This window comes from Eleginops maclovinus, chromosome 2 (genome assembly GCF_036324505.1).
Source record: "Eleginops maclovinus isolate JMC-PN-2008 ecotype Puerto Natales chromosome 2, JC_Emac_rtc_rv5, whole genome shotgun sequence".
Lineage (NCBI taxonomy): Eukaryota > Metazoa > Chordata > Actinopteri > Perciformes > Eleginopidae > Eleginops > Eleginops maclovinus.
The window spans coordinates 7,097,457-7,119,980 of record NC_086350.1 but is presented as its reverse complement, the minus strand read 5'-3'; the positions used below and the strand labels follow the sequence as shown (position 1 = coordinate 7,119,980).

The 22,524-nt window shown below is 41.1% G+C and overlaps 3 protein-coding genes across 3 annotated transcripts in view; 1 reads left to right on the top strand and 2 right to left on the bottom strand.

Annotated features, from left to right (window-relative positions):
* kcnq1.2 (potassium voltage-gated channel, KQT-like subfamily, member 1.2) overlaps window positions 1–3,973 on the top strand; it is a 149,732-nt gene extending 145,759 nt beyond the window's left edge. Inside the window, exon 18 of the mRNA XM_063899098.1 lies at window positions 1,990–3,973. Coding sequence (XP_063755168.1) covers window positions 1,990–2,130 — 141 coding nt within the window. The 3' untranslated portion in view covers window positions 2,131–3,973. The remainder of the gene's footprint in view (window positions 1–1,989) is intronic.
* An 8,879-nt stretch (window positions 3,974–12,852) lies between these two features.
* cdkn1bb (cyclin dependent kinase inhibitor 1Bb) lies at window positions 12,853–16,961 on the bottom strand. The gene is made up of 3 exons (XM_063907462.1): window positions 16,197–16,961; window positions 15,808–15,935; window positions 12,853–14,378 (listed from the first exon to the last, which is right to left on the bottom strand). The coding sequence occupies exons 1-2, from the start codon at window positions 16,627–16,629 to the stop codon at window positions 15,820–15,822; spliced, it is 549 nt and encodes a 182-aa protein (XP_063763532.1). The 5' UTR covers window positions 16,630–16,961; the 3' UTR covers window positions 12,853–14,378; window positions 15,808–15,819.
* Window positions 16,962–18,409: 1,448 nt separating this feature from the next.
* Window positions 18,410–22,251, bottom strand: yars2 (tyrosyl-tRNA synthetase 2, mitochondrial). Its single transcript, XM_063901986.1, has 5 exons — window positions 21,432–22,251; window positions 20,559–20,726; window positions 19,711–19,866; window positions 19,300–19,470; window positions 18,410–18,813 (listed from the first exon to the last, which is right to left on the bottom strand). The coding sequence occupies exons 1-5, from the start codon at window positions 22,217–22,219 to the stop codon at window positions 18,654–18,656; spliced, it is 1,443 nt and encodes a 480-aa protein (XP_063758056.1). The 5' UTR covers window positions 22,220–22,251; the 3' UTR covers window positions 18,410–18,653.
* Between the last annotated feature and the right edge of the window lie 273 nt (window positions 22,252–22,524).

Genomic DNA, 22,524 nt, shown 5'->3' with positions numbered 1-22,524 from the left:
CTGTCTTTCCCCTGGGCTACTCCTTTCAGAAAAACACTGCGGGAGGAATTTCTGATCCATTTTAAGCTGCAACGAGAATGTTGATAAGTCTGTAGATTACTGCCCAACATGTTTATGATAGCCTATTATTCTCTAAGCTTTATCCGGGCCCCGCGCGTGCTTCGTCTACTTAGTACAACTATTTAGGTCATGGTACAATCTCAAGAGGAAAGCACTGGGGATGTTGAAATATAAGGAAACCTAAGCAATAAGTGTTGAAATTAACCAAATTATGCTCTGTTTTACTGTAGTTGTGTCCAAGCAATGGACGGGTCTTTCAAGCAACCAGTGTACATGGAAATGATCTCACTTAATCTTAAAGAGGACCTATTGTGCCTTCTAAGGTTTTCCCTTTCCATAACTGTGTTACCTAGGTTTTTAAGCATGTAAAATGTCTGCAAAGGCTGAAATAGTGACATCACTATGTAACACTTGAGCTTCTATTGGCTACGATCCAACATATTGTGTCAGGCTAAGGGGCGGGACATCTCTAAGCGGTTGCAAATCAAAACATAGCTGGACAGCTTACCAATCAGAGCAGGCTGGGCTCTGGTTTCAGACAGAGGGTGAAAAGAGGTGCTGCAGCACAGGGAGTTTGAGTCAAATAAAGAGCTTTTTAAACATTAAAGCATTGAAACATGTCACAGTGGAACAACATACAAATATGAAACCTGAAAACTAGCATAATAGGGCCCTCTTTAAGTTTTGTCAGACATTTGGACAATCCTCAGATATTTATAAATTATAATCATTGCCGTGCTAGGATGTGATTACTGCTTTTTTTTCCTGTGACACTGATTTTTCAGATTTATGCGTGCTATCATGACTCATATTTCAACAACTATAATAGCTGCTAAATGTCGCTGTTAAAACGTCCAGGCCCTCAGGCACACACACTAAATGATGGGGAGAGAGAGGGGCCACAGCCTTGAGCCTATGAAAATGCCATTGATGTTAACTATCTCACTGTGTCCTGCCAGAAATACCGCAGTTGGGCCGGAGTTGTTCGCTATCAGCGTGTAGTAGAGACAGGAGTCTGAATCTGTCTCTCCTGCCCGGTGCGTGAGATGTTTTGGCTCTTTGATGTGCTCTGTTGTTTAGGCTTTGATTTACGAAGCGCCATCTTGATCATTTTCCCTGCTTTCTTGAAGCCATTGGAGCCATCAAAAGATATTGGTTTGTGTGTGTGTGTGTGTGTGTGTGTGTGTGTGTGTGTGTGTGTGTGTGTGTGTGTGTGTGTGTGTGTGTGTGTGTGTGTGTGTGTGTGTGTGTGTGTGTGTGTGTCAGGGCGGCCTTGTGTGTCTGTGTGCTTTGTAAGTATTTCGGGATGGGGGGATAAGTAGAAAGGTAAACTGAAGGCCAAGGCTGTGAAGATGTAAATCTCTTTGAAGTTACAAAAGTGTGTGTTTTCCGTGGTTTTCAGTGTGTACGTGACTGTGTTTTGGTGTCCCGATCAGATGTCCTCACTGTGTTTCAATGTCACCAGGCAGTCTGTCTTCTGTTTACCTCCATAACTAAGGTGGAGCCATCCATCTGTATTCACATCATGGTTAGGCCGGCTGCGCCCTGTCAGAGATGTCTCCGCTCAATGACACACCTGTGTTTACAGTTGGCAAATCATGTAAACAAGAGCGGCTTGTGTGTATGTGAGTGTGTGTGTGAGTGTCTATCCGCCTACTCAATGGATCATATGGCTCAACAGCTTTTGTAATGAGTGGCTTTAGCAGGTAGACGGCGACTGGCAGACTAACATGTCATTATACCCCGCACTGCTCTGTCATTGGGATTGAGACTATATTAAAGAGGCAGATAGAGACAAAGCAGAGACTCGCTGACCTCTTTTGTTTGTTTCATAACGCGGGTCTACGCTGTATTTACGTTGAGCGAGTTTATCCTGAAGGGACACAGCTGGCTTAACCTGTTTGTCTTTTGTCATTGTGTTCAATCCAGGTCTACAAGATGGAGCAGAAAATGGACTCCGTCCTGCGGATCTTGATGCAACAGTTTCCACCCAAGCCGGAGCTGAAGCCCACGCCCTCCTTCCGCAGGGTGACCATCCAGAATAGCAAGGGTAAAAACGAGGACCTCTGATGTCGCAGTGAAGCTCACACTGGGAATGATGGCGTCGTCACCAAAGGAGAATTAAACGACAATGAGTGAACATATACAGCCTAGGCCCATACATGTAGAGCCAACCTGATCAGAATCAGAATCAGAAATACTGGGAAAATGTTTTCCGTTGCAGCAGCAGATGATAATAATAATAATAGGGGTACTCAGTCTTCCAACAAACCCTCTCTTTCATTTACAATCACACATTTTCTCTTAGGCTGTCTACTGAGAATAGAACAACATTTAATTGTCTACTTGGACATGAGGGAACACAGGGATTGGGATTCATAAGGAAGTCTAACCAACTTCTCTTCTTGTTATTCTTGGCCCTGTTTGGGTCCTGTTTGGTTGTCTAAATGTAGCTTTCTCTTTTAAACCTCCATAAAGGCCCTTAGTCTTCCCGTGCAGCACACAGTGACTCAAGCAGCACCATGCCATATTAATTTATTATCCTACCTTAGCTCATAATCACACTACTAAGATAATGTTAATTTATGTGTGGCCTGTCACTGAGCTGCATTCCTCTACTCCAAATATTATTCCAAAGCTAACTAACCCACTAATGAAGTCATAATGAAATCAAAGCACTCGAGTTCCCCAAAGACACAGAGAAAAACGGAGAGTCCGGCCATGGCAGAGGCATTCCTCAAATCCTTCTGATTATCTTGGCACCATCCACCCACAGTACACAACAGGGCTATTTCCATAGCCACATATCCATCTAGCCTAACTGTACTTAGGCCGCGGCGTGTGTTTGTTAGTAGTGATCGAATAACACGAGGAGGGAAGGTCAGATTATCTGTTGATTTTGCCCTGCAGTAGGAAGCGGAAGGCTGGAATAAAAGGAATGGAAGTAGAGAAATGTGTATGAGGTGGGCGGCTAACTTGGTGTTGATTTACAGCTGCATCGAAGCTAATGAAAATAGCCAAACGGCTGTTACAGGGCCTGGTGCTGTGTTACAGTCCAAAGTAAAGGCATGGTCTCTCATTTTCACTTAGATTTCATGAGCATATCGATCTCAAACTGCTACCTACTCCACCCTGCTTAATATCCTCCATTATCCTCTTCAGGGGGCACTCACTGCTGTGCGCAATTTGAAATAAATTTGCCCCATTAAAGCTCTGATTATTTTTTCTCTGCAGAGCTAATTAAGTGCTGAATTCCTGGTAAGGGGAGATTACTCACTGAGCTTCTAATGAAAAGAAACACTGGAAAATGTGCAGAATTTAAACAGTAAGCTTTGAGGAGCAGGCACACTAATTCTGTGTGAAAGGTTTGGAAATATCAGCCTACCACTGAGAGCGCAGGTTTGAAATAAAACAACAATGCTCTCACTTTGTCCCCATACTTATCTGACGGGATGCCGAGGCATGTAGGATGTAGAAAACAGAAAATAATTCAACTATGTAGCTGCTGGATGAAAGGCCTCCTACAATTATAGCATGCACATTCCTAAAGAGATGCATGCAAACACAAAAGGAGGGTGAACAAGGGAAGGCAAATGTGAAGAAGCCTTCTCTCTGCACTAGTATTTTCATATTATTGCATTTGTTTGAAATGTTATTATTTATTATTTATCTTACATGGTTGTATTTTAAAGGTAAATGTTCTCATTTTGTGAAAAACCTTGATACACATCCACCTGTCCATTCTCCTGTACAGTTTTTTAAAAGTTGTAAATAGAAACATTGCCTTATTGTACTGTATTTAGTATCATGTGGAAAGATCAACTTGGAACATGTCTACTTTTTGAAGCAATGAGAAAAACAGAGCGCGGCTCCTGTTGTAAGAGATGGATGGAAATGATCGTAAATTATATTCATGCACACCCTCTGCACTGTAGCCCTGCTGTAAATAATAAAACTCCATTTCATTATGCGCTGGCCTGCTCTCTTGGCTTGGGTGGAATTTGATTACCAGTTAATCTGTTCCATAATTTGCTTTGGTTGGAGGGGGAAAACTGTGTTATAGTTTTCCGGGGCCATTTTTGTTCAAATCTCAAGCCGAGCAAGGTCAAGGTAAACCATGGGCCGGAGATTCCATCCAAATAAAATCTCCTCATTTCACTTAACTCCGTTCACACTGCAATCACCAGGACAGGGGAAAAAGAAAGAAAAACACATTCTCCGCACCTACTTTGAACTTCAATATTCCATAACCCATTGAGCGAGGCATGCACAGGAAAAAAGAGAAGACGTCTCGGATTACCACTCAATTATATCTGCCTTCAAAGGCCAAAAAATACTGGGGATGTCCCAAGATCAGCATGGTCCAGCGCCGCGAGAGAGAGGAGGGAGGGTCATCCCCGGTGGAGGGGTGGACATGCAGGAGGGGAAAAAAAGAGAGATGGGGGAGGCAAGAGGAGGCAAAGGAGCATAAGTGAGCTGGAGTAAAGAGCAAAAAGGAGAGCAAAGACATTTTCAATTAGCCAGAGAGACCACAGGGGCCGGAGGGCCGCAGTGCTCCGCTGCCTTTTGTCCTCCTCTGGTTTCTATCACTGCTGGGGGATTCTGGCAGGGAGAGAAAGAGGGAGAGAGGAAAGAAAGAGAGACCCCATGGCTACCTCCGTCTGCAGAGCCCGCTCTGTGTCACCCCGTGCTCTTCTTTCATCTCAAGAGCAGACACAGAGAAGAGAGAGACTCTCACTTCAAAAGACAGTTTGATCTCAGGAGTACACAGGAGCACAACCTAAAAGAGGATCTGAGGAAGCAGTTAAAAAGAGAATATAAGGGACACACTGTCACAGATGCTGGACAGTGAAATCTGGCAATCCCAGAGCCTTCTGCGGAGGAGGGACTCTTGCTAGGTCATGAAACGCTACACTCCCTGAGCTTTACCCATCATCCATGTCATCTTTGATCCTGCCACCTGGGCCACGCTCAGAATAGAACAAAACGTCATTATGCTGCTGGAAGTAGGGTAGTAGATGATATAGATCACACAAAACAGACTTATATTATGGCACTCGTACATCTTAAAAATAAAACAAATAAAATAAGGAAAATATTCAGCTGATAAAAGGCTACATTCTTAATACAACAATGTGAGCCATCATTGATTTCGCTTATGGTCAATTTGCCTGTAAAATCCTTTAAAGTCCTGAATGGGATTTTTAAAAATGTGTTGGAGCCTTGCTACTGTCATCAGTATCGTTTTCAGATTATGCATACAACTGTTCAGTGAAAAAACTCATAAAACAGCTGTACACTAACAGGCCGACACTAAACAGAACACAAAATGAAAGGCTAGCTGCTGAACATAATAAGGCATCTGGCAGCTAAAGAGCTCAGGAGCTGGTGGAGACCAAAACAAAGCTAAAATGCTTATGTTGCTCTGTGTATATTCAAAGTGCCATATTTTCATCACTACAGCTCATGTGACAGCATTTTTATCTTCAAGACACAACTCCTAATATTCCCATCACAATAGTGGATGGAAAATCACATTAATTAGCAATTTACTTTCCAGATTTTCCTGAAAAACTCCACTTAAATGATAGAACATAACAGCTCTTTATTTAATAATTATTATAAAAGAGAGTATGTTTTGTTGCAAGTGGATATCGCTTTTTGATAATTAAAGAAGACAATACCTCCGTATTGGAGGAAAATTCAAGTTACTCCCCACAAATAAAAATCAAATGTAGAAAACAGGCTCAGCTGTGAGGCCATGCCTGCCCACCATGGGGGTGCTTGGAGGCCACCTGTCTAGTGAGGCCCAGGCATGTAGAGGCCCAGCAGTGCTATATGAAAGCAGATATGGGTCAACAGGTGTGTGTGCAAGTGTGTGTGTGTACCGCATCAACCAAGATTGTGACAAACAATTTCAGCAGCAGCTGATGCCAGCCACTCTGTCAGGAGGTGTCCCTAAATAGCTGAGGCCAGCAGTTGCCTGAAGGACAGTTGCTTCAGCTCCCTGCTCTACCCTGCTGCTCCTTAACATAGAATATTTGACATTCTCATTTTTGGTCTTTAAGCTTTAAAAACACTGTTCCAGTTCCTTCAGATTGGCTTATGCTGGCTCGAAACCTTCATAAAACACCCAATAAACACACACCTGTGATGCTACAAGTAGTCATGTGCTAACAAAAGAAAATCGCAGCTCATAGAGGAACTGAAGAGGAGGAACATTCAGTTTGTGTTACACAATTATTATTGGCTTGAGAAAAATGTATGATCATGGTGTGTAGGCGGTTTGGTAGGAAAGCAGATCTACCAAAATCAGGATTGAGTAACGAGAGGCACAGCTTTTCATGTTTGACCGAACAGCACCCCTTGATGTTAAAATCATTGTTAAGCCCTCTCATTGCTTAAGTATTGACCTGGTTTCAAATATTATTAGATTATTGGTTTTCTCATCTTACCGTCTGTCTTTTCAGGGCCCTTTCCGTCTCCTTAGCCCAACTCAGAAAACAGCTTTTCTATGTAGCCTTTCACAAGGGCAACAGATACAGTACGCCCTTTGACCCCTTCTCTTTTCGGCCCGATCAGGGAGACATCACCCCATGGGATAATAAATCAACCAGAGGCCAGGAGGTTAGATTGACCCCTCGTGACCTTTGGCCTTAACGAGATCTCCCCTCAGCCATATGTCTGTGGATCTCCATGCTCTATCAATTGACCAGAGTGAAGCTCAGCATCCAAGAGCAACAGCACAAAATCCCCACTGATCAGATCCAAAGATCCGTCAGAGCTGCTCAGCTTCACATCCTGGGTCCAGCCAGCCATAGAAACCCCACCCAGAGCTGGCTTTGCTAAGTGAGACTGCTGCTAATGTGTTGTTACGGCTGCTGCAGATTTGAGCAGAGGTTCAGGCACGCTTAAAGAGGGGAGTAAGAGGTGCAGGAGAAGCTGGGGGCTTCCTATATAGGTCATATTATTGGGGACTTTTCCCCCAGACAGGGAGAGAATTCCTGGCTTGAAACTGGAAGGACTTCAGTGGTTCGCTGGGGTTTGGCCCGACGAGGCAGAATGTTAGGCATGGTGGACAGCTGCACCGCGGAGCTACTGTAACACAGAGAGGGGGGGCCGTGAGTGTAAAACAACACAGAAGTGATATACTGTAAAAGCTTTGAACGTCAGTCTGGTGTTATGTTTAGATTTCTGAACGTATTTTTAATCAGAAAAGGGAAGTGAGAGAACATAAGGCCTAAGAATTACTTGAAAAACTGGCCTTGAAATTCTGAGCAATATGGTTTCACAATTACACACTTCTAATTACGTATGCAGTTTCTTGGAAGTGAAGGAAGTTTCATGGGTGATGAGGAGATACGGTGGACATAGATTTCTATCAAAATCCTGATCATCCTCGGTCTAGTCTGTCAGTTACAGTTGTTATTTTTGGACTGAACAAGTAAAGTAATTTTTCCATATTTTTATACCTTCCCACTCTGTTGTATTTCTCTGAAAGTCTTCCCAAAACCCCCAAACCAGCAACAGCATAATCTGCAGAGAGTGAAAATTGAAAACAGCGTGAAAAATTGAATATTGGAAAGCCAATAGACCACATCCATGGCTGTGCGAAAGCAGAGGTACGTTTCATACGGTGAAGAGTCTGCTTTTCTCATCAAGTCCTGCATTGGAGAACATGTTCACTCATTCTTATGGCAGAAATCTTTTCAACACCAGAACCAAAGACCCTGCAGCACAGAGGCCCCACAAGCCTTCTGATGAGGGCAGCAGAAGTGGGACCAAAAAAAAAAGAGAAGTCTGGGTATATTCATATGAAATGCAGACAACTTTATGACTCGTGAAAAGTGGAAAGTTGATGCATTTCTGATACCGATCCAAAGATCACTGAAGACAATTTTCCATCCTGTGTCATTTTAACCAACAGTGATTTCTTGTCATTGGTTTTTGACATTATGGTATGCCTGCTTCGAGGATGGGATGTAATTTAATGTATACTGTGGTCAGTGTTGTAAGATGTATTTTGACTGACTGGAATCATTGACACATACACTTCTGCAAATATTTTGCGTCACATCAAATTCACATCACATCCTCAAATATCCATCTTGTCATCATTTACCGGTATGTGGAAAAGCTTTTCTGCTAATGTAGACACAGTCACTGTACATGAAGCATAATGTTACACCACATGAATGGATCTGCTACACATTACAGGAGAGGAGCTACATCTGGTTATATATGAATTAGAATTAATTATGTGAGGATATGTAGTTGTAAGTCTATAGATGACTTAAACACAATCCTCCGTTACACTCTCAACTGTATCACACACACACACACACACACACCACACACACACACACACACACACACACACACACAAAACTCCTCTGCCAATGAAATAATTTACCAGGAAGTGTTTCCACCGTTTGTACTCTTGTATTTTGGATCTTCGGCCATAACAGGTCAAATTAGTGAGGGTATGTTTTGGTCTGGGTTTGTTCTTGTCATTCAATTGACTCAATTAGTAATATTTCAATAATTTTGTCATGTATTATTCAAAAACAAGCTATTAGAAGAACTATGGGTACATGAAATGGGCGTTTTTGAGCCTATTCTGATATGTTACAGACTTAACGCCTCGTTATTTTAAAGTCTTTTTGACATCAAATCTATTCTTTAAGAGAACACTTTGCATTAGAAAACATAAAATGTCAAAGGCAGTGTGTATAAAGAATAATGCAATTTTAAACAAGTTTTTGAAGATTCAAGATGCGGTACAAATAAAGTACTATGTGACCTTATATGTATTTAGATGTGATCAGAGAACAGAAATACTTTGGAAGCAGAGCTTTATTTGTAAATGATGACCCTTGTGTTGGCTGAGGATGATTATTAATCTAATTCATGATTCCGTGTAAAAGGATATCACAGTCAGATTGACAATCAAAGAGGCCTTGCCAAGAACAGAAAAAGTCTCTGTCTATATATCTGCCCTGCACAGATGTTTCAGCTGGAGGCTCGGCCCCTTTTTCTCGGCCAAATGCATCCTTGAGCATTCCTGACGGGATTACTGGGCCAGGTACCGTCCACTGGACAGGGGAGATAAAGAGAGAATGAGTCAGAGTGAGTGTGCAGCTCAGGCCGCTTGTTTGCACGTCTCGCGCTGCGTGCTTAAGCAGATTTGCCTTGATAAAAGATAAAGGCTCTTTGATAGGCTGCAGGTGCCTTGCTTTAATGAGCATTACCCCCCCCCCCCTCCTCCTCCTCCTTTTTTCTTTGCACCACATCTGCACATCTGTCATTCGATGCTCTGCAGTATCTCCCTAACCTCTCCGCCCACCCCTACTCCCTGCCTGTCTCACACGCTTCGCACATCACACATTTGAGGAACCAAGACGAAGTCAGAGATTTGCTATTCAATGAAATAGTTTTCCTGTACTGATGCAGCTTTGCTTGCTTGCTGATTCTAATTCAGATGTCCAAACTCCACCAACTCATGGTATTCGAGGCAGACTGAAACAAACACAGCATCAGAATCAGAATTCCTTTATTTGTCCCACAGCTGGAAAATGTACAGTGTTGCAGCAAAAGTGGCATAGCAGGTAAAAAAAGGCATGCAATAATAAAAAGAAAAGCACACATTAGTAATAAAATAAAGACAAATAAGTACACAACCATGGCAAAAGATTTGTAGCAGCAATGTAAGTAAAACTAAGGGACAAAAAGAGCATATTAAAGTATTGTGGCCTTAAAAAAAACCTTTGGGAAATATATATAAACGTGTTTTCAAATAAGTAAATAAAACACCTGGAGAATACCGAAATCAAAACTACAGTAATTGAGATTCAAATTGCCCTGCTCACAGGCTTTTAGATGCACATTTGATAATAAGAAACTGAGAAACAAACAGAGCGAAAGGGAGGTAAGGTGTTTGTTTGTGGGCACTTGCTTTGGCCTCACAGAGCCTGAGGTGCCAAGGGAATAAATGGATGACGTGGGTTGTGGCCTGGGCAGGAAACATGGGGAGGAACTTGTGACTGTATATTAAGTGCCGGGGCGGTTAACAGGAAAAGATAACCTCTTTCTGTTGATATAGCAAGGAAGTGTGAATTTTTGGCACATGCGAGATGTGGCAGAGAGGAACGGGCTGCCGATGCTTTCCACCTCTCTTAATGACTGGCTTACTGGTATTTCCTCGAGTTCAATGTGGTTTTGTTTAGGTGGCATGTTGGACTGTTACAGGAATGCTTTCAGGGACATTCCTGCTGTAACTGAAAAGGTGTTTCTTATGCAAGCAGAGATACTGTTGCATCACAGTGGCCACACAGTGAATTCTTATCTCTGCCCTTCTGAATACAGTAACTGACCTTGTTATCTGTGGTCATTTTTGCAATGCTCACAAATAAACAGTTTAGTTTCAGCAGACATAGTCTCCGCGGAGCTGTTCCGCGAAGACTCAGTGCTGATGAGCCTTTGAGAGAGAAATTACATGGCATGATGATACATTATCTGGCAACTGTGGCAAGGGGTTGTATGCAGGACAGAGAGATTTGATTAAGTGATGCTATTGACAAGGCTGCTAAAGCGTAACGTTTCTAGAAGCTATAGGAAACCCTTTTTTTAAAATGTGTATTTCACAGAGAAAGGCTTCAGGCATCAAAAATCACAAACACCTTTTTCCACTGTGTGTGGTTGGATCCCCATGTTTTAAAATGTTCCACACAATAAATAAATAAAGGAAGTGTGAATTCTTGACATGTTATCCACTTGCACACTTCAGGACCCGACCCCCCCCCCCCACACACACACACACACACACACACACACACACACACACACACACTGATGCACACTCATTGTTCTCACTAAATAGAAAAAAAACCAGTTTGTGTTAAAATGCTCTACCAGCAGCATGGGATTGCCCGATGCAATGCTCTCACTCTATTTCACACACACATGCAAAAACACACTCACACCATTCAGCAACTGCATTTTTGTCAGGTGCTTTATTTTCATTAATTTAGTTCATACTGTCATTTGATCATTTATTTTAAATCCATGGACAACCATCATGTTCACACTCATCACAACAATATGATTCAATGTAGTTTTTATGTTTTCAAAAATACCTAATTAAAAATATAATAATATTAATTGTTGTAAAAACATAAACAAATACTACATTTAAAAAGCAATGTACCAAGAACATTTTATTATTAAAAATATAAATTTAAAACTCCTTATTCTTACTCAAAATATTCAAAAGAGTAAAGAATGGTGTATTTTGAGCACTTCTGATTGGCTGAAACACACACACACACACACACACACACACACACACACACACACACACACACACACACACACTGTGCCTCCAGCCAATCAATCAGTTAATCCAACAGCCACCAAGTCAGTCAGTCAGTCAGTCAGTCAGTCAGTCAGTGTTTGGGCAGGGTGGAGGCTCCTAGACGGGCCCTTTGTCTGGGCAGAGAAGCCCCAGACACAACAGTGGCCGGCCCTGGCCCCTCACAATGGCCCTCCACACAAAAGCCCACACACTGGGACAATGGGCTGGGCTCAGAGTGGGGGTGGATGGCTGAGCTGAGGTTACCCACCTGCACACTTCAGGACCGGACACCCCCCCCCACACACACACACACACACACACACACACACACACACACACACACTGATGCATGTGTCTTCCTGTGTCGGTGGCACGAGGGGGAAGCAGGGAGATGGCGTGCAGTGAGAGCCATAATTTGGGTTTTCACAGCAGAAGATTTGCCATGACAGAGAGCAAGACACATGTGTAGTAAAGTTACCTCGGGTCAAAGAGCGTCTTTGGCCACGGATTAGGGCTCTGCTGCTGCTACACATCACTCACAATGACAATCCTTTTTTTTGTAAAATTAAATTATATACAAATATATTACAATGAAGTTATTACTATACCATTTTATTTTATCCCAAACAGGACCCCTTCACTAAATAATAGGAAAAAAATATATTAATTAATTGTCAAACATTTAAAATATAAAATAAAATAATATTATGAGATTTAAATCCGGAATTACTTTTGTAGAAATAACATGTAAAAAAAAATACACTTCATAAATTGAATTCAGTGTCAACACTAAGCAGCTAATTGTGGCTAAAATATGTTTTTAAAATTAAATTAAAACTATGTTAAAACCCTATTAATAGCAGGAACATTTAAAGATTTAGATGAATATATAATCTACTTTAAAACAAACTAAACATGAGTCAAGTGAAAACACACTTGCTGTTATCTCCCACACTCATTTGTGAACAAACACACACACACACACACACAGAAATACTAAAGCTGCTCAGGCCTGTGTAAAGAAAAATGTTTTAAAAAATATTAGTTGCCTTATTTTCCCCAACAATTTCAGATCGTATTCTGAGCATTTATTTCTTTCCATGAAAGCCATTCCCATGATTTTACTGAATGTTACTGGCTGCAACAAGTGGTCTGCTTTCCACACTCCTTTTCATTGGATGACAAAAGTGTCAATCATCAGTCAGCACAAGAAGGCTTGTGGAATCATATTAGGGAGTATCCTTACATTGTATCAGGATGCCTGCAAGCACTTTCAAAAGTGTGTTTTGGACTTCAACAGTGATAAAAGGTGGTTTTTCTATTTTCTGTAGTTATCTTATGGTTAGCTTGGGGAATAGAAAGGTTTTTTAGATCAAACCAAACAGTGTGGGTGCATGTCATGGTGTATTTACACCAAGTGTAAAAAGCAACAAGTCAGATAGATTTAATTTTCTCTTTTAATTGATTGCAACACATTTTATAACCACACATTACAAAATGCACATCAAATATTTTATCAGGCTCAGTTTGCAACCTTGTTGATAAGAAAACAAAACTACCAAAAATATGCTTTTACAAAATAAGACAAATATAATAAAGTAAATGCCACTTTGGATAACCGTAATCAAAAACCCATTTTTATTCTACATAAAAAAAGCTTGACATAAATAAGTTAGTATAATTTCTCAGTGTTTTTACAAAATTATGTACATAGGTACATTGCAAAGATTTACTCAAATACACAGGCATAGTGACTGCATTTCAGACAAGCTGTGTTCTCTCTATCCAGGTGTACACTGGTCTCTTTGAATATAACCCACACTTTAGGGAAATAAAGGGAAGCTTTTCACCTTTGCATCCTCAGCAGGCTAACAACATTGGTGAAATAAGTACAAAAAAAATGGAAATTTAAGTCTAAGTTATCACAAAAAAATGTGAAGTCGATTAAGGAGCACAGGCTGTGCTGGCAACCATACTGAAGCAACCATGTATTTGGTATTGTAGGACATTCAAACCTCCTCTCTGAAGAGCATTAAGGCTGATGAAGCAAAAGTAATATATATCGTTGGGGAGAGGATGACTTTACAACACAAGCTGTGCAGTGTGTACGGTCTTTGTCCTTCAATATCTGAGTACCTCAATACAGATCAAATCAAACACTATTACAATGTGGCTGAGGTGTGTAGGAGAACTTGATAAAAAATAGGTCATATTCCAGGATTTAACTGATGCTAAAAGCACCTTTCACAAAATAAATAATTGGCTGGTCATAAGGAAGTCCTAAGACACATGTTACATTTTTTTTCCTGTGTTGATTTCCAGGGGAAATGGATATGAGAATCAGCACTATGTGACACTGAAGTGACCAGAGGAAGGAAAAATAAAAAGATGAGCTACATTTGTACCGTTCTTCACTGCGGATTTAGGAAGATGACGGAGTGAAGATACACTGTTAAGAAACTGTAAGAATCCATGATTTTGTTTAAGTTGTAGCAATTAGGGACTTTGACCAAGTCACACTGCTTTTCAGAAAATAGAATAACAAAAAAAAAACATAACAGCATTTTGGAAACACGTTATTAAACTACACTGCAATTCTTCAAGTCAAATCAAAATTCACACCTTTTTACATAAAGGATTTGTGTTCAAATCGTAATGTTTTCGTATGTGCTACATATGGAGAGAAATATAATATAATATGTATATTTATTTACACACAGGTAGTAAAAAAAAAAAGGAGCAAAAAAGGAAATCAAACCTAATTGCACACTGCTACATTGACTGCTTTTAGAGGCAGTAACTTTTTAATTGAGTGCCACAACTTTAGTGTTTCTATTCAGTGCTTCAACAGCGTCCTCCCCCGTCTTCTGGAGAGCTGATATGTTTCTGATGCTGTGTAGTTCCTCTTCCAAAAATCGGCCAACACTGAGGTTTCCCACGTAAAAGGGGAAATACATCTTCAGCTCTGTGGGGAAAATTAAAAAGAGAAAAATAAGAGGCTGTACGGTTGAGACATTTAAACATTTAATTTGTGAGACAGAAGACATTTAGCATTTCTATTTGCACTTCAAAAAAACTTAGAGGAATAACTTAAAAGCAACAATGTAGAAATGAAAACATATGGCATTTTTTTGTTTGCTCATCATTTTGACTTTATGCAAATATTGGTACAGGTTTAAAAATAACAGGAGCTGCTATAGATCAGCACTTGATTTTTAAGAAGGTTGCAACCATAATGACAAAAGCATGCATGGTAAGAAAAATGTAATAGTTGTTAAAACAAAATCCTGTTTCATTTTCTTCATCAGAAACATGTTTTCACGCTACCTTAAAAAGACTTCACCCGTTTTCACAAATATTAAATTCACTGAAAAAGGAGAGTTTTGATCCTGCTCTAAAACAAAATCCTGTTTCATTTTGATTTGTTTCATTTTCTTCATCAGAAACATGTTTTCACGCTACCTTAAAAAGACTTCACCCGTTTTCACAAATATTAAATTCACTAAAAAAGGAGAGTTTTGATCCTGCTCTTCATATTTGACAGTTGCCACCACAATGCATATCTCATGCCTATTCTCTCTTCTGCCGTGACCAACAAGCGCACTTGTTTTCAGAGCTGCACGGCTCTCTTGCACACTCTCTAACTGCAGAGACAGATGTGTGTGTGTGTGTGTGTGTGTGTGTGTGTGTGTGTGTGTGTGTGTGTGTGTGTGTGTGTGTGTGTGTGTGTGTGTGTGTGTGTGTGTGTGTGTGTTGTAACATTAGTGTGCAAAGTGTGTGCAACACTCACACACAGTCACACACTCACACACACAGAGACCAGCCCCTTCCCGTCCCTGCACCGAGGGCAGTGGCTGCTGACGTGTTACTACTACACTGTTGTTCAGCACTTGTTGTTTACAGTTTAGTGGGAGACTCGGGCTCACCGTGGCACGCAGAGCTCGTAGTAAAGAGGTCGAAATGTGCAGCCACGGTTTCCCTGTTTTTACTCATAACACCTCTTGTATCGATAATAGTAAATCGAAACAGGTTGTTGTGCAAAATACAACTGAAAGCGTTAGTGAAGTCTACCTGCTTCGGTACACACTTTTACTCACTACTAAATGAATGGGGCAGCCTGACAATTCCGTGGAAAACAATATTTGGTTAGTCAAATGAGCACACTCGCTTGAATATTATCTAACTTGAATGCAAAATAGCCTGCATTAAGGAAACCATCAAATAGCATTATTTAAAAAATACAAATTAACATATGTTGTAAATGTCGAGACAAACAGCTGGAAGAGGGACGCAACGTTCGTCTTCATTTTCTACACTGACAAACAACCAACTCTAGTTACATCATGCAGAAGCCCATTCAGTTTTGTTTTTTTTGCATACACTTATATTCTTACCGTTTCTGGTCTTCACGTTTGCCTCTTGGGACTGGTCTTTCTGGGTGTTTTTTCTGTCGAGTGGCTCTGACTTGGACAAGTAACCTCCTCTGAGCTGCTGTGTGACCTCTTATTCTGGGCCGAGGGCTCTGCAAAGGCAAAGTGAAGTCAGTAAAAACTACTGAAAAATAGTACAAAATAAAATTGTAACTATAGTTCTGCATGCTAGCTCAACCTTTCCCATTAGGTTGCATTGTATTACATAATTTAATAAAATATCTTTAGTGCTTTTAATCCTAATGCGCGACATACCCCCACTGTGATCAATATGTTGCATAAGCACCAGCCGGACTACCTGCTAATTTAACAAAGCGTGGTGCAAATATGAGTCATTTTGCTAAATTAAGTACCGTGGCATGCAGGTCTTTTCCTCAGTCCGGTGCATTGCTCCGTGCACTCCATCTGCCCGTCTGCCCTGTCTTCGCTCGCAGGCAGCACAACACAGTGATGGTTCCCGTTTAGATCCACATTATTCCCAGCGGAGCAGACGCCCTTCTCCCTCCGCGGCTGCCTGTTGTAGAAACTCGGCACGTCTCTGCTATCCACTACTTCCCACTCCAGCCTGCCGTGAGACAGCGGCGTGTGATTAGCGAAGTCGAAGCCCCACTTGGCGGAGGCAGCCTCTTCCATCTCCCGCAAGTGTCCCTTTAAATCCCTCTTTAACTCTTCGTGATCCAGCGAGCCGAAGAGGCTTCGGCAGGCGGACGGTTTCGGGTGATCCGACACCCGGGAGTCCGTCCGCTCCAGCGTCGGGCTCCCGTTAGATAGTCGAACATCTGACATTTTCCCCAAAAAGAAAGACTATTTCTGTCTAACAAACAGCCGTCCAGTTTTCACAACACACTCAAAAACAATGGGTATCTCCTCGTAGGCTGAACAGGATCCAAAACAAGAGTAGAACGACTTATGCCATGCATTCGTCGGGTTGGAAACGGTAACGGTCGCGGTGTTTTGAAGACGAAAGTAGTCTCCACGGATCATCAAAACAAAGTGCCCAGGAACTGAAGCCTCTCTGTCAGCTTGGTCCCGTAGTGAGAGCAACTGCAGACGAACCTCAGTACCCAATATGGCGATTGAGAGATGTACTTGGGATCTGAGAGGGGAGCTTGACTAAAGGGGGAGGAAAATGATTGACACACAGAGCTATTTAAACGCGAAGAAGGTCGCCCATTGGTCGAGGCGTTTGAGCCCGCCCCTTAAGGGGGAACAGCTAGTTGCGCCAGGCTCTAACATTCGGCATGTCTGCATGTTGCACCGGGTAAAAATGTGTTCTCCACATTAAGGAAGGTTTTGAAAATATATTTAAAACAATTGTATCTGTCAAAACAGTTGCAACATTGAACATTTGTTGACATAGTCTTGTAAAAAAAAATAAACATGTTTCATTTGACTTTTGGTCCAAGAATAGTTGTTCCTCAGTTTAGATGTGTTCTATGGAAGTGACCAAATGAGAAAAACCTTCTAAAAGCTTACTGGCTCAAATGAAAACATTTACATAATATATCATAATGGAATTTTGGAAAAATGTAAATTACCTTACACCTTTCATACATCAAAGGCTTAATTTATTTAATGAACCTGGACCAAATTCAAAAAATATCTGAGATACATATCAAAAATATAAATTAAAAATTCTCCCAAAAAGCTACTAAAAAAGCATGAAGTAAAACATGAAAAAAGGGTTGTGGTGGCAGATTACAATCACAATAGGCTATTTCGAAATGTAATTGCTTAAACATATTCCATTGAGATAACTGATTCTGGAAAGCTAAAGACCCAAGGTGTAGTGCTCTCTATTAAGGTAGGCCACCACCCCCCCCCCCAAAAAAAAAAAACAATCAGCATTTTTAAAAAATCTGCAAACTGGGTAAAAGTGTATCCTTATGATATGGTATTTCCACCAATTCTCTGGAGCTGAGAGGGGTAAGTCAAGGTCAGCACACACCACAGTCCGTCCTTATCTCCAGCGGCCCCCAAGAGAAAAAGTGAAGACGTGATGTTTCTTCAAAAGAAAATATTTTTTCAATTCAAAGTTCTGCAAGGAAAGAAAACAAAGAGAAAAACAAAGAATGACAGGCAAAGGCCCTGAATGCTTAAAGTGTGAGTTATTTACACCAGAGTGAAAACTGTACTGCAGGGGAAATGAAATGCCAAACCCTGGACATTTTTTTTTTAAATAATAGAATTATCACATTTTTGGATTCTCATTCCAATCTTCAAACTGGAAGTGTTTATTTTGGAATTCATCCAAATCCTCAATATTTCTTTTTGCTACAGTTTACACCTTCTACCACTAAGACAGAAAGAACAACCACATTAAGAGACATGCAGACCTCATGTTCACATAAAGCTGAAAACACATGATAAGCCTAAAATTGAACGATAAACTGTTGGCCAAAAGTGATGAAACTTAATTTTACCGTGAGCTATTAATTACCTGTTTGGTCGCAGCAGGGGAAATGGTGCAGCTGTGGGTACCACCATTATGACTTGGACAATGCTGCCCCCTAGTGTTCACTGTTCAAACTCTCTTTAGCAGAAGCACAAAGTCAGGAGGCCACACTCTTTATATCAAACGCATTTTAATACCATAACTTTAGATAAATGTTTGTACATATACATATTTATTTGACAATCATTGGCATGACTCAAAGTTAAATAGGCTACGCCATAAACCAAGTATGTCCCTAAATATCAATCCATCCACGTCATGACTGATCCTGCAGAACTGGAGTGGCCTACCTTCCTAGGCAGTCCATCATAGGTCAAATGTCAAACTGGTCCTGCGTGACAGCAACGTGCCAGCCTCAAAGACTGAGCCACTTGATGATGTAGAAGTTCTTTTTGCCCACTTTAAGCAAGGAAAGTCCATTTGATAAGATATGTAGTTTGGGGATCAGCACCTGCTCTGGTTTGTCCGCACACATGTGGTTGATCGACACAGCTCCCGCCAAAACCATTTGATATCTGCACACAAACATTTTAAACAGACAGTTAGTACACAGTTTTACGCTACTTAATAAGAGATGCTATTTTTTGTATAAAATCATTTGGAATTGAATATGGTTTGATGGAATATAGCTTGCTGAAAAAGTAAAGCATTCCATTAAATAGTCATAGACAATATGATCCATTTTGACTATTTATACCAACGTGTTGCCAAAAAAATGTCAAAAGATCGTACTTTTTACTCTGCTCATACAGTTATAAGCAATTAACTCCAGGACAGAACGCCTCTAATGTTCTCTACATGCTTCGTTTAGTTGGTTGCTTTCTGAAACCTCACTTTTAACTGCATCCTAATCCTACAAAGCGGACCTTTTACAAAACACTGTGCTATAGTTGCTTTCTTCAACCAGAGCTGACCCCAAGATATTGTGATATGATTTAAGCTCCAGATTATGATATATATCAGATGGCTTTCCGACTGTTGATTTAACCAGGAGAACCTACCCCCTGGGTCCCTCTGGGATGGCGTTGACGCTGCGACAGGCGTCTATCACTGTGGTACCCGGCTCCAACAGCAGCTCGTTGAATGGAGCCTCCCTGAACAGCTCCTGAAGCTCCTCGTCACTCATTTCCTCCAAAGCCTGCACACTGCTGTGGTACAAGGCGTTTGTACATCTAGAAAAAGGATATATTACATAAGTTTTCCTGTCTGAGGATTACCACCTCTGCAATGATCACAAGGTCAAGGGGCAGTCACAGAAGAGCAATCTCAGGGGAGTTCCTTTTCTGTTAAACCCTTTTATTCTCAAACTGAATTAACTGCTGCTTCCTTAAACCCAATTAAAAGAAAACATGTGGAAACTCGTATAAATGAAAGAGCATTGCATACAGACATACACATGCAGCGTGTCTCACCTCTTTGCACTCTCGAGGCCTTCCTTTCCATGCACCAGTTTGGTCACCTCTGCAGCCAGACGCTTGTGTGCGAGGCGTTTACCTGGATCCTCTCTCTGCTGTTCCAGCACCCTCTCCACCTCCGCCAGAGGCAGGAAGGTGAACAGCTTCAGGTATCTGCAATAACACAGCACAATATTCATAAGCCTCCTGTTAAAGTGCGTGATATCTTTATATGCAAAACCATTGTGTAACGCTACGTTTACAGTACATTTAGTACTCTATTCAAGTAACATTGTATTCTTCTTTTATTTTACTTAAAACTTATACGTTACTACATATCTATGGGAAGATTTGAATTTTAATTTGGTGAATTTTGTTTTAATGTACAGTAAATATGCATTGCCTGAAAAAAGATAAAGATTAACTTTAATTAATTCACAATTGTTCTTTAATTCTTGTGCCGCTATTGCTGTTTCTATGTCTGCTTTTTTGTACAACAGTTAACAATAAAGTTAATTCTATTTACACATGTTATTTATTAACACACAACTATTCACACAAAGTATTATTTACAAATAAGATAAGATATATTATTATATATTTAACTACACAGCAGTATAAAGAGCAATGAAAATAGTTTTACCAGCTCTAACAATTAAACAGTTTGTAGATCATATTCCCAAAATATAATTAAATATATTTTGAAATGGGTCATTCAGCCAAATTAGTTATTTTACTCTACAGTTTTGAATGCAGGAATTATACTAGTATTTCCTAATTCATGCGGTATTGCTACTTTTATTTGACCTGAGAATGCTCCTTCCACCACTGTGCAAAACTGTTCAACAGGCTTCTTCTCCACCTACTGTTTCACGTTGGCATCTGGCTGCCTGACCAAGAACTGGTAGAGTTCAAATGGAGACGTCTTGTTTCTGTTCAGCCACACTGCGTTGCCGGCAGTCTTCCCCAGCTTGTCCCCCACAGTGCTAGTCACCAGAGGGATGGTCAGGCCGAACACCTCCTCACCGCTCACCCTGCAGAAAAACCAGGATTTAAAAACCACATTTCAGACTGGAATTAAACAGTGATGATAATTTTGTGTTCTCATCTTTCAAAATGTTGTTTGATTTCAATCCAATTGTGATTAAAAAAAAAAAATTAAAAACGAGATACAGGAGTATGTGTGTGTAAGGACGTTTCTGATCTGCTTTGTAGCTGAAAGAAGAATAAAACAATTGGCCTATAGTTAGAAAGGATTGAACTCCTGGTGAGACATGACATCAAATTGTCCAGCTGGTTAGTTTCTTCAAAATAAATCTTGCAGCTTTGTATTTAGTTCAGGAGGTAGAAGTTTTTGCTGATTAACAGAAGTCCACCTCCAGGTCTGGTCAGGGCAATTTATAGATATTATATCAATATAGTAATATGAGCCTAGATATCGTCTTAGATTTTGTATATTGTAAAGTGGGGTTTTTTTTGCTTGGTTTGAAAGCTGCTTTTCAGTGAGTATTTTTTCTGAATTTAATAGCTTTACTATCTTTTAACCATTGATCAATAGACCATGTTAGAATGATTACATATCATTGAATAAACATTTTGTATAAGCACAAATACTTAACCTTAATATCGTGAAAGTGTTGTCTTTTTGTTTGTCATTTATAACCCAGCCCTTCTCTGAGCACTCAGAGCAGAGATATTGCAAAGTTTTTATTATGGTTTAGTTAGGAATGGGCCTTTACTTGTGAATGTACTCATGTCCAGACATCAAGTTGCCCAGCTGGTCGGTGCCCCCCAGCTGGATCTTGCAGCCGTATATCTGGTTGAGGTGGTGGAAGTCATAAGCCTGGAACATCTGGTAGGTGAACTCCGTAAGGCTCATCCCGTCCGGGCTCTTCAGCCGGGACTGCACGCTGTGGCGGCTCAGCATGGTGCCCATCCTGAAGTGCCTCCCGGCCTCCGACAGAAACCCCACCACGCTCCAGTCTTTGTACCAGGTCTGGTTATTTAATACAGTAACCGTGCCCAGCTTCTTGGAACTGTCCTGAAAGAGCACTTCGTGGTTGGTGAAAATCCTTTCGATACACTCCCGGATGCTGCGGGAGTTCTCCTCAACAACCTCTGCAGACATCCGCTCCCTCTCGCTCGTTTTCCCGCTTGGGTCTCCAATCTGTGCCGTGGCTCCTCCTAGCACAGCGAGGACATGGTGCCCGGCGCTTCGGAAGTGCAGCAGGCCAATGATAGCGAGCAAGTTGCCCACATGGAGGCTGTCGGCCGTGGGGTCAAAGCCGCAGTACACAGTTTGAGCCCCGGACTGGAGCAGCCGAGGAAGCCGGTCTTGAGCTGCGTCTGCTGGGAAAGAGTTCTTCAGAATACCGCGTTTGTTTAGAGAAAATAGCAGTCCGTTAAGTGCAGGGGAAGAGCAGTGAATCTTAGAATTTAATGTAAGGCAAAGACGCGCTCGCCTTAGTAGAATAAAGGGTCCATGCCGCGATACATAGTGGCAGATTCCTGCCATGGACGCTGCCATGTTGGACTAATGTGTCAAGAACACGGAGGCGGAGCTGAGAGCCACGAGGAGTTTGTTTTGAGTATAGCGCCTCCAATGCACGGGTGCTGAAGCACAGAGAAAACACAAGGATGCATTTTCTTAAAATATACTTTATGCATGCAGTGAAATGAAAAACCATGCGTTGGAGCCCTGGGTAAAAATGAGCCATTTCTTTATGCATTGTGAAGGCCTATTTTCAACATTAAAGCTACACATTTTTTAAAGTGATCTAGTAAATGCACTTTGTAGTTATTTAAACTAGTGTTTAGGTACTTTGACAAGGT

What these genes read in the sequence shown, in the direction of transcription:
- cdkn1bb (XM_063907462.1), bottom strand. Translation starts at nt 16,629, where the DNA reads ATGTCAGATGTTCGACTATCTAACGGGAGCCCGACGCTGGAGCGGACG. An exon ending in GAAAAGACCTGCATGCCACG is followed by an intron (nt 15,936 to 16,196) that starts GTACTTAATTTA and finishes TTGCCTTTGCAG; the next exon opens with AGCCCTCGGCCCAGAATAAG.
- yars2 (XM_063901986.1), bottom strand. Translation starts at nt 22,219, where the DNA reads ATGGCAGCGTCCATGGCAGGAATCTGCCACTATGTATCGCGGCATGGA. An exon ending in GGACATGAGTACATTCACAA is followed by an intron (nt 20,727 to 21,431) that starts GTAAAGGCCCAT and finishes GTTTTTCTGCAG; the next exon opens with GGTGAGCGGTGAGGAGGTGT. An exon ending in GGCCTCGAGAGTGCAAAGAG is followed by an intron (nt 19,471 to 19,710) that starts GTGAGACACGCT and finishes TCCTTTTTCTAG; the next exon opens with ATGTACAAACGCCTTGTACC.